Genomic DNA, 17429 nt, shown 5'->3' on the forward strand with positions numbered 1-17429 from the left:
GCACCAGCAACTATGGAGAATGCACTATGACTCGTTTAAAAACATAGTGGTTGCGTTCTACCCGTAGAATCAGATTGTCGACGACCAACGTCTGTGCTCACCGCTACAGTATCTTACCGTGAGCGTACCCTTCGCTCTGCGGGGCTCAGGTTCTCCCAGTAAATAGCTCGTTATCTAATTTGCGCTTTAGGTTCACAACACATAGAAACAACTGTCACCGACGGCGTGCACGCAGGAAAAGCCGCGGCTGGAGAGCCTGCGCGAGTGGTCCTTCTCGCGGATCGTCGTCATCGACATTCTGCGCACGCGCAAGCAGGACTTGGTGTGCAGCGCCCGGCACACCTTCTCCGGAGAGTGGGCCATCCTCAAGATAGTCTGGAAGAGGCGCTTCAGCTCGGTATGCATAGTACATCCTATATAATCACACGACGGGAATGGAATACAACGGGTGGCGCATGTTGGCTCTTAGAGGTTATCATCTTAGTTGGCATAAATACACACGAAAGACCTAGGACGGAGCCGAGGGACAACGCATAGCGGTGCTGACAACTGAGCTTTGTGTCGCAGTCGTGAATCGTCAACTGGCCTACATTCGTACTTTTCTTAACCCTGACCACATCTTCATTTTAGCAATAAGAAAGACGAACACATGAGATACGACAGGACATGTGTTCTGTCATGTATTAATCTTTTTTTAGAGATAAAATGAACATATCGTCAAGTGTTCAACTCGCCCAACAACAACTTTTTATTAAGCATTCTTCTTATCCCGTTGTCGATAACAAGCCTTGTCCTCTTCTAGAGCCTTCTATGACTCGAAATGTACAGTGCTTTTAACAAAGGAGCCTGAACTGTAATTGACGCGGGCATCACTGCGACCTTGAATGCCTCAGAAAACAAGCCTTAAAGGGGTCATGAAGCACCCCTTGGGCTGATTGAAAAAACACATCCTGCGGAAAGCTGACACGGCTATGAACTGCTCTGCCAAATATTACAGTCGTGCGCGCCGCGTAATGGCCACAAGCGGAGCGCGAAGTTGCTGTTTCCCCAGGCACCCTCTTTTCAAACAGAGGCCGGTTCTCACTCTCGTCGGTGGGCGGGGCGTCTGTCCGCTGTACGTCGCAAGAGACATAGCATGCTTATTGGCCGATAGCCGACGTAAATCGAGAGCGGCGTTCGGATCAGATGCGCTTCTTGCCGCGGGGTGCCGCCACTTGCCGGCGCCGCACTCCTCAGTACACGGTAGCCGCACTCGCGCAAGCGAATCACAGCGGGAGAGCGATCGCGTTTCATGACGCGCGCTGGCGTAACTTCTTTCCCCCATGCCATCCCTCCCTGTCTAGCTTCCAGTGCGCTCGCCGGCACGAGAAAAGAGAGAAAGCGCTGGGAGCGTGCGCCAAACCCCCGTAACTCCGCTGATTCTTGACGGATTCGAGAAATTTTTGCGGCAATCGATTCGGGAGGCAGTACACTCCGATACTGAGGCCATTAGATCATTACTTGGAAAAGTGGTTCATGACCCCTTTAAGATTGTCCGTCAGCCTGTATAGAGCTTCGCTCATTGTGTTCAACAAAAAAGCCGGCAGATCCCACGCATTGTGGGAATCGATGTAATGCGAAGCAGCCAGCAAAGAGCTGCATATATCGTCTTGTATGTCAGTGAGGAAAATGCGTGTCATGGTTTTCATGTTAACTCCTGTTTTTATGTTCGCCACACAGTCACGTCGCGCAATACCAATTTCGGGGTAGAGCAAGCTAGCGAAATGGCCGCCAGCGCTCCATGAGCGTGGCACGTAAGTCATGCTGTGCATGACATGCGAGTCATGATTGTCATGTTAACTCGTGTTTTTATGCTCGTCACACAGTCACGTCACAAGATACCAATTTTGGTGTATATAAATCTAGCGAAACCGCCGCCAGCGCCCCAAGAGCGTGGCACGTAAGTCATGCTGTACATGACATGCGTGTCATGATTTTCATGTTAACTCGTGTTATTTGCGTTCGTTACACAGTCACGTCACGCAATACCAATTTCGGGGTAGGTCAAGCTAGCGAAACCGCCGCCAGCACCCCATGAGCGTGGCACGTAAGTCATGCTGTACATGACATGCGTGTCATGATTTTCATGTTAACTCGTGTTATTTATGTTCGTTACACAGTCACGTCACAAGATACCAATTTTGGTGTATATAAATCTAGCGAAACCGCCGCCAGCGCCCCATGAGCGTGGCACGTAAGTCATGGTGTACATGACATGCTTGTCATGACTGTCATGTTAACTCGTGTTTTTATGTTCGTCACACAGTCACGTCGCGCAATACCAATTTCGTGGTAGATCAAGCTAGCGAAACGGCCGCCAGCGCTCCATGAGCGTGGCACGGAAGTCATGCTGTACATGACATGCGTGTCATGATTTTCATGTTAACTCGAGTTTTTATGTTCGTCACACAGTCACGTCGCGCAATACCAATTTCGGGGTAGATCAAGCTAGCGAAACTGCCGCCAGCGCTCCATGAGCGTGGCACGTAAGTCATGCTGTACATGACATGCGTGTCATGATTTTCATGTTAACTCGTGTTATTTATGTTCATTACACAGTCACGTCACAAGATACCAATTTTGGTTTATATCAAGCTAGGGAAACTGCCGCCAGCGCTCCATGAGCGTGGCACGTAAGTCATGCTGTACATGACATGCGTGTCATGATTTTCATGTTAACTCGAGTTTTTATGTTCGTCAGACAGTCACGTCGCTCAATACCAATTTCGGGGTAGATCAAGCTAGCGAAACTGCCGCCAGCGCCCCATGAGCGTGCCACGTAAGTCATGCTGTACATGACATGCGTGTCATGATTTTCATGTTATGACTTGTCATTTATGTTCGTCATACTGTCATGTTACACCATACCAATTTTGGTGCACATTCGATGAACCAAGCGACCAGGAGAGCACAAAGTCGTAGGCGGCTAGATAGATAGATAGATAGATAGATAGATAGATAGATAGATAGATAGATAGATAGATAGATAGATAGATAGATAGATAGATAGATAGATAGATAGATAGATACGCTCAAAGTCGCAGAAGTTCGCTAAGAAATGCTTCGCATTTAAAATTTGTGGAAGGGAACCCCGGTGTGCAAGAGAAAAAGAAAACTTGCCTTTTTGTTTTTCACTTTCATTGTTTTTCTTAAAGACGAAAGAGCAATCGGAGTGGCGCCGGCGTGAATGGCTAGCGCGCATGACGTGGCGTACAGGACAACCCCAACAACGCCTGTCATCGCCACTTGCATTCAGGTAAGCAAACCGTGCTTGGCCTTCGTAGTTTAGTTCTCTGTTTCGGTAGTTAAGTTTAGTGCACTTACCACGCGAAGCGTATCGGGTTCTTTTGCGACTTCGCGGGGCCCTTGTGCCTCCGGCATGTAAGGTCCCTCTTTAACGTGGCCTTCACTGTTTGTGCCAGTTGTTCAGCGTACGTAAGGATTTTTAAAAAGAAGATAAAGTTATTATCCGCTCGCAGTCATTACAAGTTTACTTGCGTCATGACGACCCCGCTATCGGCCGCAACTCTACTCGCAGACTCGCGTGCCTATATAGCCACTCTTCCCGATGTTGTGGCCTTCGTGAGGCGTTCATGCCTTTGCCGCGTGGCAAAACTCGTCCGTAAGACGAGTATTTCGCAAATGTCCAAGGCGTTGGAGTGTCCACAAGCCCGCGTACACGAAGCAGTCGGCTGCCTAAAGCGCGAACGGGAGCGCATAGATGTCTTTTTTCATTGTATCGCTCACGGTCCTTTTGTTGACCTCGTACTCCTTGTTCGGTAGTCGAAGACTGCAACCACGATATCATCACGGGGATCACACTGGTATGTACTCTACGACGTGTGTTTGTTTACGTGGAGCTACCGCAGGCGCTCCGAGAACAGCTTCGCAAGTCGCAACAGAACCCGATACGCTTCGCGTGGTAAGTGCACTAAACTACCGAAACAGAGAATCAAACTGCGAAGGCCAAGCATTGTTTTATTACCTGAAAGGAAGTGGCGATGACAGATGTTGTGGGGTTTGTCCGGTACCCCGCTTCTGTTGCGCGCGAACGCCGCTCCGATCGCTCCTTCGTCGTGTCCGGCTCGTTGAAGCGCATGCACTTTCGGCATCTTGAAGAAGCAGCAATCATCCTTCTTCGACTGCAACTTCTTTGCCTTACCTTGGGTACAACTGCTACAGACCACAACCACACAGTGCACCATCGCGCCAGCATCGCTCAAGCGAGACCTGCCGCCGCGCGCGCTTGCCCGTTCGCCGGCTCGACTCGCTGTGACAACGAAATGGCCGCCAACCCCGCCGTTACCGTTCACGCAAGCTCCCTATAGACAATGGCACAGTTTACGACACAGCAATTCATACGCGACGTTGCGAAGTACCGCTAACAACCTGACACGGCTACGCTCACGGGTCGGCTGCTTCGCGGAGCACGCGAGTCGCTTTCGACAGGGTAGAATTGCTTGAATGTATTGCACTGGCCGAACATGCGCATTTACTGTGCCACTCGATTTCGACCAACGTACATAGGCTGCAAAAAATAAGATGAATAAAATAGTCTCCTGAATTTCGCTGTTGGCTATACACTGGAATTCTTGTCATTCTTCAGTCATGACCGCGTTCTAAGCCAGGGGTTTGTCTCGTTGCTGCAGAAAAGAAGAGCCGTTGCCCGTGAGCGCAAGGTTTGGGAGATGCTGTCCGAGTGCCAATTTGTCGTGGGGCTCAAGTCATTTTTCACCTCATCGCAGTGGTAAGACTCTGCCAAGTGAAAAGCAATATTTTTCAATTTCATATTAATGCTTCTTTTTTTTTTTCCTTGTGGTTGCTTAAAAGAACACTAAAGGAAAATATTTAGTTTTGTTAGATTGATTCTTTGCTTGCGTTGGGTTATACCACCGCTTTCTGAACGCGAATAAAGGTATCTTTTGCGTGGAAAACTGCCACCGAAAGTCACCCGCACCGAATAGCAGACTTGACGTCACCATCTCGGCTTCCGATTGCTGTAATCAGCGGGCGTCCGAGAGCACCGCGGCTGTAACATGCAGCAACAACTTTGGCTTACTGCACGTTTATTTATTGTCAAAATTTATGCAATTCCCTTTTCATCTGTAAGACGTTCAGTAATCAAAATAGATGATCTGACGTCATTTTTGAGGTACCCACATAGCATGGCAGAGGGCGCCACTCCAATGTCTCACTTTCGTTGTTTCCTCGCTTACAAACGCTCTATTCTCGACAGGAATGGTGAGTTGGTTATTCCGCAAGCCTAACCTTTCAATACAGCTCAACTTAATATTTACCTTTAGTGTCTCTTTAAAACATTAGTAGTGGTATGCTGCCGATGACAGGGATAAGAGGCGTCGGAGCTTGCGAAAAAGAGCAAAAAAAAAAATGATAGTTATAAAATGCAGCCGAAGGATTTATATTTTGTAAAATTCCATATGTGGGACAGATCACTCCTGCGGAAGCAAGCGATGTGCCACCACTTTATGGAAGGCAAGAAATTGCTATCTCTCCGTTGGCAGCACACAAGAAGTTGCAAAGAAATCCATGCCGATTTCGGATTTCCTTGCAACAAAACTCCCCAGTGGACGACTTATTCGTCCTATTTATTTATTTATTTATTTATTTATTTATTTATTTATTTATTATAATACTACAAATCACTCGAAGGCATTGTTGTAAGGGGGATGTTACAGAGATCACGAATAATGGTTGCAAGGTGAAGTCGCCTTGCAACCATTATCGTATGTCATAGTGCTCACATGACTCTCTTCTTATCGCCATTTGCGTGACGCTTACCTTTGTGACAAAGACAGCGCGGCAGCGTGTGAAGAAAAGAAACTGAAGCCATATTGAAGTGGTACATCATCCGCTTCTTATGATAGAGGTACTGGGTTTGATTCCACGTGCATGCCTCACCTGTTTTCCTAAGGAGGTGGGAGGTATTCCGACCTGGCTCTCGGGGCTTATCTCGAGAAGGTGGCCCTTCCACGTGCTTCCTCGTGGGTTGCAGAAATTAGCGTCTTTTCCTAACCTCAAACCACTAAGAAACGAATGCTTATAAAGCAACGAGAATTCTTACAAAATATCGGCTTCGGGTTTGCTCTCCTTTAAAGGGACACTAAAGAGCAAAACAATTTTTCTCGCATTAGTAAAGTAGTCTTCCACGATACCGAAAACACCACGCTTGCTGCGAGAAGACGCTTAATAAGCGAGAAAACGCGCGAAAAGAAAATACAGGTGACGACGCCACCTTGGAATTCTCGCACCATTTGCCGTGACGTCACATATCTTTGCCGGCGCCTGCTTGGGCCTACGTAGCTCCTAATCGGTTCAATCGAAGTACAATGTCCTCTGAGGGGGCTAGAGACTTGACATAACGAGTTTGTGGAAATTTCGTCGAGCCAGTGGCGCCAAAATACGTTAAGTGCTCTTTGACATCTTTTACGTCACGAATTACAAAGTTCGGCGCGAAATTTAAAAATGAAGCTTTGCACTTGGTTTTCTCCTCTAATATTAAACCTATGGTGGTTAAATAAACAACACAAGAGTTCTCCGAGCACACTTTATCAATTTAAACCAATTCATTGTTTCTCTTTAGTGTCCCTTTAACGACTGCAGGGTACGGTAGAGTGTTGTACGCGACGAAAGCTGTGTGCCATTCGTAAACACCAAGCCATGAGCCGCGTTCGTATTTCGCAGTTACGTTTTTGTGGCCGAGTACTACGAAGGATGCACGCTCCAGTCACTTCTCGAAGAAGGTGCGCTGCGTGATGACGTCATCGTGAATATTGTCGCCAACGTCACGTACGCGCTCAAGTACATCCACGACAGAGGTGGGCTGTGCTTTCTTTGTTGTTTGTGACCAGGAAAAAAAAATGTAGGCACCCTAGCGCAGTTCACTTGTAGAGTAAGCGCGATCCGATAAGTATATGTTAAGCGGACGGAACCCTGAATTGGCACTCAAGTGGACGGTTCTGTATGTAGCTTCACACGTAACTGGTATCTAAAACGGTAACTGGTGTCAAAAGCCATTATCAGCTGCAACGACGCCCCTGCTCTTGTATCTTGACTAGACAGAGACTTCGTGGGACAAGTGGCGACAGAGAATTACTTTAGACACATATACATAAATGAAGAGCGCCATAAAATCAGTTAGCATCGGATAATTATCTGCAGTGAGGGAAATAAAGGTTACAGTTTTGTGTGTAACCGTTCTTTGATGTGTTGCATATGCCTAAATGCGAGCTTTCTTGAGATTCCGAATGCATTAGATGCCGGCGTTTGCCATAGTTTTCCTTAATTTAAGAACGCACATTCTGAATGCAAAGGCGCGCCGCCAGTGTTCAGCCTCCTCAACAACACATTCTACGAACCATACAATGAAGCGAACCTCGTGCTATAGAAAATACTCATGCCGTGGTCGGGGGCACGTTGACCGGTATATGCGCAATCAATGATAGCCATGCAAGTTTTCGTGCGATGAAAAAAAAAGTCTTCCCGGTACGGTAGCTTTCAGGATGTTGTCATGTCTATTCAGTTCTGCGAAAGTCCGTAAGCTGGCGGACATTTCGTGAAAGGGAAACTACATTGTTATTCATTCATTAGTAACTCGGAGCTACAACGCATACGAATACTCGTTGCTCAAGACTATCCCAAAGTGAAAGATTTGTCTTTGTTTCTTTCAGTACGTAGCGTTGCGCCAATAAAACTCACATATCATCATCATCGTTACGCTTTACGATTTCATAAACTATGATTACATGAACATTGGAAGGAAAAGTTAATCATGGTTAATATTTAAAGTACTCGTAGAAATAAACCAGCAATTATATATTGGTAGAACAGGGGTCGTTACAAGCATAAGAAGCTGTGCACTATAAATATGGAAATTTTATTAAAGAGTACAAGAGGGTGTTAGGCAAAATGTTAGACTGTGATATACTCAAACGTGAAGTAGATGAAGCAGGTTAGGTGACTATTTTGTCACTATCGTTTTAAGCAGGACGTCCATCGAGTTCACCCTTTTATGTCATAATTATCAGCGCTTTATCTACGGTATGTCGTGCAGACATGATGTACCGCAACATCTCGCCGACAACGATCCTCATTGACATGAAGGGCACCGCACGACTCTTCGACTTCGCCTTCTGCTCGGTGAGTCCATGACGACCGATGCGTCCGCAACACCGTACTTTCTCGCGTACAACCCGTGCAAGATGTAGAGAAAACTTGGAGCCTAAGTCGGGGTGCAAGTTGTACGCGAATTTCTGCGTGCAAGTTGGCTTGACGGCACTATTTTACAGAAATGCGAGGAAGGCGACTTCCACGGCAATACCAATACGCGCATCAATGATTTGCAAACGGCGCATACGAATAAGCATGGGACCGGGGCACCTTAGAGGGCCGTGTTTCTGTATACACTCGCCGGCGCCGGGATTTTCGCGTATAACGCCACCGTCGCCAAAATCTGCAACTCATAACACGCTTCACTTGAAAGCTAAGACACATGACAGACTGCTGACTTCAACCAACTGGTTAGTTGAATTGAGCACTCTGTCCTGCGTCGTCTTAGTTTTTTCCTGTTAAGCGCTCGTGCTGTTAATAGTCTATCTACATTCATTTCTGCAGCATGGCAAGACGTCGAGCAGCCGGATCGGCTCGATACCCTACATGGCGCCGGAAGTCCTAAGAATGGAAGTATACGGTAACCGTCGTGTTCTCTTTATTTGCGCAATGTTTCCTAACCTGGTTTTGCAGATACGCGTGTCTGTCCAGCAGTCTCAATGTGTGTGAAAGCGTGTGATATACATTAGGTGTAAGATCTGTAGGGCGAAATTTGGCCGTCCTAAACACGAAGGATAGGCAAAACAGTTCAGAAAACGTCGGTGACTATTGTCCTGGTAAGCGAACAGCGGAATGCTCTCAGCAGTCTGTTCGCTCTATTTCCTGGAATGACGTACCTTGAAGGTGTGCATTTGTTGCATCGAGGGTATTACAGAAAAGCCGTCAGGGCTGTTTGAAGCGCTCAAACACACTACATGCCCGTTCCCGCAATTTCATGAAAGAACAAGAAAACTCGCAAAGCTTTTTTGTTGAGGAAATATGAGAAATTATTAGACCCATGGGCGTAGGCAGGTGAGTGCAAAAGGGGCACTCAACGCCTCTTGGATTATCATTGGAAATTTCGGCTACCCTCACATTCTTTGGAAACATAAATTTTGAGAGTAGTAACAGCACTGCAAGAAACACTGGCACGTAACATCGCAGTGACAGGTAACTGGTACAACCTATGACTGCCGTAATGTCAGTCAATCTTGTCATACCGTTGACGTCGCGCTGACGCTTCTTTCACATCGACGTCACGAATTTCTTTCTGATTCTCTTAGCAGGACAGCTATTCGACTGTTGAACTACGATTTCCATACCACTTCCGAGTGGACGATCTTCTTTCGTATTTTTTAGATATAGCAACGTTATCTCGCCGACCTCGGTGTGACTTGCGCACATGCGTTGTGCCACGCTTCGACGCAGATCGCACGTCCGACTACTGGTCGCTGGGCATTCTGACGTACGTGCTGTACGTTCGCCACACGCCCATGTCCATCTATTCGGCGAAGACCAACCTGGACCACTGGGCCGACCGGGACTACATGTACCAATGTGAGTGAGGGAAGTCCGTTAACGGTGCTTCCTCTAAAGCTTGCATAATAGAAAAAAGCCTGCTTCGTACGAACTAATCTATCTCGCCCGACAGCGAGAGAATACGTGCACATTCGTCGACCATGAAAGCGCACTTGCTGGCTGTCAACCACCTTGTCTGTCACCACAACGCTGCAGTAATCTAAGGTATGCGAGCCCTCGACTCGCGATATCCTGTCGCGATGTGTTAGCCGCTAGACGCCTCTTAGTCGCGGACCTTCACAGTCCTATTGGGTGGGTGGGAGAGCTTATAAAGGGTAGCCTTCGAGATTAATGCTGACTGCTTTGGGATTCTTTGATAACACGCGCCCCTTTGCTGGAAATGCACGCGCCCATCTGAAATTGGACTCGAAGAAAGGTTGGCCACCTTGGGAACTGCTTTGTAGCCGAAGAAGATTCATTTTACTTTTCTTGGCTACCGCTGCGCGTTCGACACTTGCAGGTCCCGAGCGGCATGCACTGTATACCAGCGGGTCACAGCATTCTTGACAGAAAAATATCGAGTGATGTATTTGAGAAAGGACAAGTAAGACAGGTAAATACGAGTGCTTGAGAAGCAGGTACGCCTTTTTTAAAATGTGGTAATAAATTACAGGGGATGTCTTGATAATGACTGTCACGCACGATCGAGAAGACAAGAGTGCACAATAGTGTACTCATTTTGGCGCATTTTGGTCTCGTAACCGAAAGTTCATTGTTTCTTTCACTATACATCCACGCTTCGCCTACGATTGCCGTAAGAATTGAGTCAAATAATGGAAAAACTTGGTGGACGCTTGAGCTTCGCTTTCAAAAGTAAAATGTAATAGCGTAATCGGAATGTGTTCATATCGCCTTCCCAATCGCTAACCTGGCTTCTCGATCGACACCTAAACCTTGCCGCATGGAAAGCCCAAGTCCGGACGCGCGCCGGCTCCTATATCCATGCATGCGGCGAGACAGAACACGGAAAGCGCGCCCTAGGGCCCTTTGCGCCATTTCGCGGGTTTTCTGTCAAGCCGCTGAAGAATTTCTGAGATGTGCGTACCACCAACGCTAAATGGTGTATATAAATAGCTCGCCGTTAGTATGCTAGAGGATGTAAGCGTGGTAGCCGAGCGGCTAAACGTATCGCGCCACGGAGCGAGGGGTCGCAGGTTCGAGTCCCCGATCCCGCTCGAACCAAAGATACTTATTTCTCTATTTGCATCTAGGTACCTCGAATTTTCGCTCACGGACAACGTTGATTTTATTGCGATAGCAATTATATGGACACCCTCGGCTGTTTTTTGCTGTCGGCGTCGCCGTCATGTCCCGTATATATATATATATATATATATATATATATATATATATATATATATATATATATATATATATATATATATATATATATATATCTGGAGTTAACGTCTCAAAACCACGATACGATTATGAGAGACGCCGTAGTGGAGGGCTCCGGAAATTTCTTCAACGTGCACACAAATCTAACTACACGGGCCTGAAACATTTTCACCTCCATCGAAAATGCAGCCGCCGTGGCCGGGATTCAATCCCGCGACCTTCGGGTCAGCAGTCGAGCGCCATAACCACCGTGGCGAGACGTATATGTATTAACAGCCACAATGAAAAACACAGAAAAATACTTTCCGACGCGCGGAATCAAACGGGCGACCTCTCGCCCCCAGCGCGCGGCGTTAGACGGCTAGGCCACGAAGAGTACCGTTTTCAGCATGCTAACGGCGAGCTATTTATGTACACCATTTACTTCAGCATGCTTTCTGGCTCACCATCGAGATGGCGCGAAGTGCGCGAGGGGCGCGCTTTGAAGGTCATCGCCCCGCTCATAGCGATGCGCGCGCGCCTCCGTGCACTTCGCCCTACAGGGCATGGTCGCCTGCGCGCGCGCTTATCTCGTAGAGGGAGGGGGTGTTTGTATGTCTTGTGCTTTCACCGCGATGTCCGCGCTGCAGTTACAGAGCGTACGAAGGTCACTTCGCTCGCTGCAGTGGCCGTATTTGCGAAACGAACACGCTGTTCAAACAGAAATAAGTAACAACTGTGACAGTTGTTTGTTAGTTCGAGCTCATCCTGTGTATACCTGTGGGTTCGTTTCATGCGTCCTTCTTTATGTTTGAGGAGTGCGCTCTAAGTGTCGAGCTGCGACGCTTGATAGTTCGCGCTCGTCCTGTGTGTGTTCTTTTCGTGCGTCCTTTGCGCTTGAGTGACGCACTGGAAATTTTGAGCTGCTTTCCGTTCTTCGCGTTACACTCCAATTTGTTGCTATCGCATTCATTGACGTTGCGGCGGAACTATGACTTTTTTTCCCTCACAGCCAAAGACGCCGACACCGCCGACACCACCGACACCGGCTATCGTGTTAAAACACATTGATAATAGCTTTACAACAAAAAGAGGCTGTACGGAGCAAATATCTAATGCTTTAAAAAGGAAGACGGATTAGTTGTGACACATTTAGACAGGGTCTTGTTCAGGGTCAGTTAATTGTTCTTGTTTTTAGCGTAACAAGGTAATACAATTTGACGAGGACAGATACCCAGGATGACAGGACGTGGACCACTAGCATGGCAGCGCGCGCACTGTTACTCAGGTGGTTGTCGTCCTTGCCGTTCTGCGCCGCTTGTTACCTTATTAACTAGCGAATTTGACGCTCCCAAATCACAGTTACTCGCGGCATTTTCCGCGAGAGAAGCCTCGAGTTAGAAATGATAATTCCCTGAAGAAGAAATATGGCGGGAGCTAACGTTTCGGCACAGATGCTTGTCTTCGTTAGGGCTCATTATCGAGAGTCGCAGCCGTGACAAATCCCCTTGTCGAAACGTTGATATCCAGTGGCACTTGTTCGATTTCTTAGCGCTTTAAGGCTTCGACCTTTCTCTTAATTTCCGAGTTGTTTCGTGTTCGGGTTAACTGTGACATCGACTTCACCAGCACGAAGAGAAAAAGTGTGCCTAATAAGGTGCCTTTTTATCTCTTTTTTTTTTTTCAGACGCCGAGGTGGTCCCCATTATCCTGCCCAAGCACATGCCTCCGCATGCAAAAAGCCTCATATGTGGCCTTCTAGTTGAGGTAATCAAACGCGGCTGCATGCAAAAAGGTCCGCAAAGGGCGGTCTTCTGAGGAACATCTGAGAATGTATAATTTAAACGATATTTCTATGGATGTCGGTTGAACGAACTAAGGTCGTCAGAATGCAGAGTCACCATGTCGTCTTCGGAACTTCATTTGCCTTGCCACGGTGGTCTAGTGGGTATGGCGCTCGTCTGCTGACCCGAAGGTCGCGGGATCAAATCCAGGCCGTGGCGGCTGCATTTTCGATGGAGGCGAAAATGCCCGAGGCCCGTGTACTTAGATTTAGGTGCACGGTTAAAGAGCCCCAGGTGGTCGAAATTTCCGGAGCCCTCCACTACGGCGTCTCTCATAATCATATGGTGGTTTTGGGACTTTAAACTCCAGATTATATTATTATGGAAACTTGATTTTGATGCATCGGCAGGTTCTCTTGGCAATCCTTCAAGGGCACATTAAACAGGGTGATCAGTGGCGCTTCATTGATAGGTCGGCATACTTACTCCCGAGTCACACTAGCTCACGAACACTTTGTAAACTACTTCGCAGGTAACTTGGGCAAGTTATTAGATGGTGACCATTGTTTGTGATCGTCCTTTCTTTCTACACGTTCACGGTGTTTAGAGTGGCTCTGCAACACTTTTTCAGCTTGGTCAAAAAACGCTGCCCATCGGTAGTCGAGGCTTCTCAGAACACGCGAGCCAAACATTATAGCGCAGCACGCGGCCTGAAATTCACAATTAATTCTCAAACTTAGCTGGAAATTGTTCCCTCTTCTATAGACAAATGATGCCGTATACCCAGACGGCCGCGCCATGTACCCCAAGTTCACGGCGATTGGCCGATTTGAGCATCCTTAGCTGCCTTGTTACGCTGCCGCCGCGGGAGGCCGACACGTGCCTGCGCTCGCGCTCGCGATCACACCGAAAGTAAGCCACGCGTTCGAAGAAAAAAAAAAGAAAAGAAAAAGTGCTCAAGGTCATGAGGCGCGCATGACGTAACTTCTGTCCCCCGTGCCACCCCTCCTTGCCTAGCTTTCAGCGCGCTCTGTAACAGCGTGCGACAAATCTCTGTAACTTCGCTCGTACTTCCAAGAATTTTCGCGGCGGTGGATTCGGGAGGCAATAAACTACCGTAATAAAGCCGTTCGATGGTTACTTGGAAAAGAGTTGCAGGACCCCTTCAAGCGCTAACATAGCTGAGCAGTCATTTCAAAAGCGTGGGAATGGAGCGTTATAGTAAGCGACGAAGGCAATTAGTGGACGTGAGAACGAATATGTTTGAGCGATGGTGAACTTGAGTGGGCGTGGGAATTAACGGAAATGGGCGCAAGTGAACGTGAGTAAACTAACGTAAGTCTGGGCTGGTGATATTGAATGCTCTTGAGTTGAACATGAGCGGACTGCAATGCGTACGAGTGTCATTGAGGCTACGTAGCGTGCGGAAATATCCATAAAGGTAAAAGGACCGGGTGTGCAACCACTGACGCAAGAGGTAAGTCAGGACACCGCAAACTGCGTTTATGGTGTCTGGAATAGTCTCTTGTGTCTGTGTTTGCACGCCCAGTCTTTTTAACCTGAATACTTACCAACCAGCTGAGCTCTGTGCTGTTCATCGAGTGCCGTCCGATTATGCTGACCCCACCTTTGCCCCCCCCCCTCAACACACACGCACGCACGCACGCACGCACGCGCGACCGTCTCTTTTTCATTGGGTGACTTTGACACCATCTACTCAGACTGAGTTAATATTTTAGCTGCGGTTTCGAGAATCTTTATGCCACAGCAATGGCCAAAACGCGAGGAAGTACTCCGAACTCACTGACGTAGCTTATTTGCTACTTGTTAATTTCTTCGTGATGTCTCTTTTCTAACATCGGTTAGAGATCAGCGGTCTGGCGCGCTACTGCAAGCATTCTAAAGCGTATAGCGACGTGCGAGATAACGTGCATTAGCCTTACCTCTGTATATAAAAGGTTGTGGCTTTTCTTCCACACAGAAGCTCGGGTAATAACGAGACAGTACGGTGTACTGATCGCTGTAATAAGGCTTGTGTATGTGTGTCTATAATAGGGAGAATCGTTTTTCGTTATTAGCCAAACGTGACATGTTGGAAGTTCGCAATACATGGCATATCACATGTGTAATCTTGATATACTACACATTTTTTTAGAGACCTCGGCTTCGCCTGGGTTGTCGTTCAACGGGCTTCTACGAAGTGATGAAACATCCATTCTTCCACCATGTGGACTGGGACAGTTTCACGAGGTGAGTATACGTTTGTGGTGTTGCTATATCACGCATGTCTTGGTGTTACAAGTATACAAATTTATCACGACGCGGGAGAGCGGACAGCCGGACTAGTAGGTATACAAGAGAGCATCTGTTAAAGTGCACTCAGCTTACAAAAGTTTGTAGATTAAAAGGACTATACGTTTCCAACTCACGTCGACCAACTTTGTATGGAAAACACAAGGTCACCGGAGTCTCGCCGCTTCAATTTCGGATGTTAATCGGTAGTGTCAAGAACACATATGAGCTTTAATGTTCGACGAAAACTGGCCGGCAAACTGGTAGTACATTGTTAAAATAAGAACGAGCACTGGCCTAAAGTTGAAAGAAATAAACATATTTACGCTCATCCCGTTTTAATTGTTGCCATTTCGACCGCGTTTCTTGTGCCAAGCTCGCCGCCATTCAATGTCTTCCACATTTCTGTCGGCTACCGTAAAACCTGATCGGAATCGAGATATGTTCGCCCCAAAACAAATATTTGATTATGAGAGACGCCGTAGTGGAGGGTTTCGGAAATTTCGACCATCTGGTGTTCTTTAACGCGCACCTAAATCTAAGTACAGGCCTCAAGCATTTTCGCCTCCATCGAAAATGCGGCCGCCGCGGCCGGGATTCGATCCCGCAACCTGCGGGTCAGCAGTCGAGCACCATACCTACTAGACCACCGTGGCGGGTCGTTTTAAAGCGTAAGTTGAGGTGTTTTCGCACTGTGATTTTGGCGACAACTGCCGCTGCGCAGCAGGAACAACGCCCTGGTACATACTAGGCGCCCCGCAGCGCTGACACAAAGAGGAGCGTCACCAGTGGCGTGGCACGCGTTGTACCTCGATGCTGCCCGATACCGTCAAGATGCCGTTGTGCCCTAAGCACCCCCTGCCCTCTTTTCGCACAAAATTATCTAGAGAGAAGCTGTGGGAGGCTGCATTCCGCAGCTCGAGGCCCGAGTTCCAGGATGCCGTCCTGGAGTGGGCCGAGACGGAGGAGGCCTATTCCAATTAGTTCGTCGCCCACCCTCGAGCCCATCGCCCTTACCTTTAAACAGGGATAATTAAAGTTGCTCTTTCAGCAACGAGCTCTCAGTCCAGCTGTCGGCAGTCCAGGAGGCCTGCGAACGGGCGGAGGGCCACGGTCTTCCAGTACCGGCGTGGGCGCGGCCAGCAACTGCGGCGGACCCCCCTTCGGGGGGTTGTCTGATCGGGGTTCTCCAGGACCAAATAAAGTTCATTTCATCATCATCATCATTCATTCGGCGTTGGTCAGCGTGAACCGGCTGCATACGAAGCACTTGGCTGCTGCTCGAGTCTATTTTCAAAGCCTTAAGCACGCACTTCTATAAACGCCGAATTCGAAATGTAGAGCAAGTGACATTGTAAGACCCCCCTGAGCATTAATTTTTATTTTCGTGGTGTCCTACATTTCTCACTGTATCACTAGATCATCATGCACACGTTAAAAACGAAAATGTAGAGACCTTAGTAAATTTTCATGTATTTCATCACAGGGTTTATTTTCTATCTATTTGCAGGGCGAAAAGCGTCACGACGCGAAATGCTCCGAAGGGTAACCAGTCATTCTGAGGGCGGGCCGACTCACGCAAGTGGGCCGAAAGCGAGCCGACACAGATGTGCCCCCGGACCATCGTCATCAACATTATTGGCGTCACGCTCGGCCTTAAAGAACACCTGACACCAAAATCGAAACCTCGAGAACTTTGTGTTGTTTGATTGTCCTGTATACGTGGGCTCTTGTGGCCGAATATTAGTGGCGAGCGTTGCCTTTAAGGCATTTTGATTGGTTTTTAAATTAACCGTGAGTGCTCTTCTGAGTTGGCAGCAGCTTTCGACATCGCTACTAGTATGACGTCGATGAAGGTGACGTCCACAAGGAAAGCGAGTATTGTCGACGTCGCAGAAGGTTCGCGGGGTGCACAAAATACCACGACTGACACCCGACGAAGGCTTATTTTAGTTTGTTTTATTTTGTCGACTTTGCTGAAAGCGATCGATGGTCGACAGGCCCACGAGCGCACACAGGAGTTCGCGTGTCGTATATTCAAGGATAAGACAAGTACCACATCGCGAAAGGACGAGAGAAACATATAGCACTGTTTCCGTCTCCTACCGATTAAATTTTCCCGAAATAGCTGGAAGCGCTTTACTGTTGGTAAGATTGTAGCAGTTTCTTGGACTAGATGTACAACGGTTAGGGCGGACTTAGCACGATAAAGTTCTTCGCAATTTCAATATTGCATACATCGTGCGAAAACGTCATGCCATAGCTTCTTGTATAAAACTAAGCCTACCGCAACATCAATGAACGGACCGG

At 47.8% G+C, this 17429-nt stretch overlaps 1 protein-coding gene across 1 annotated transcript in view; it reads left to right on the forward strand.

Moving 5' to 3' along the window:
- The window catches only part of LOC119392949 (serine/threonine-protein kinase Sgk1-like), a 32178-nt gene extending 15089 nt beyond the window's left edge, over positions 1-17089 (forward strand). Inside the window, exons 5-13 of the mRNA XM_049416030.1 lie at positions 236-397; positions 4689-4786; positions 6742-6875; positions 8111-8196; positions 8671-8746; positions 9574-9702; positions 12731-12810; positions 14983-15077; positions 16630-17089. Of these exons, the coding sequence (XP_049271987.1) occupies positions 236-397; positions 4689-4786; positions 6742-6875; positions 8111-8196; positions 8671-8746; positions 9574-9702; positions 12731-12810; positions 14983-15077; positions 16630-16681 (912 nt within the window). The 3' untranslated portion in view covers positions 16682-17089. The remainder of the gene's footprint in view (positions 1-235; positions 398-4688; positions 4787-6741; positions 6876-8110; positions 8197-8670; positions 8747-9573; positions 9703-12730; positions 12811-14982; positions 15078-16629) is intronic.
- Positions 17090-17429: the final 340 nt, after the last annotated feature.

The sequence above is a fragment of the Rhipicephalus sanguineus genome, chromosome 5, assembly GCF_013339695.2.
Source record: "Rhipicephalus sanguineus isolate Rsan-2018 chromosome 5, BIME_Rsan_1.4, whole genome shotgun sequence".
Taxonomy (NCBI): domain Eukaryota; kingdom Metazoa; phylum Arthropoda; class Arachnida; order Ixodida; family Ixodidae; genus Rhipicephalus; species Rhipicephalus sanguineus.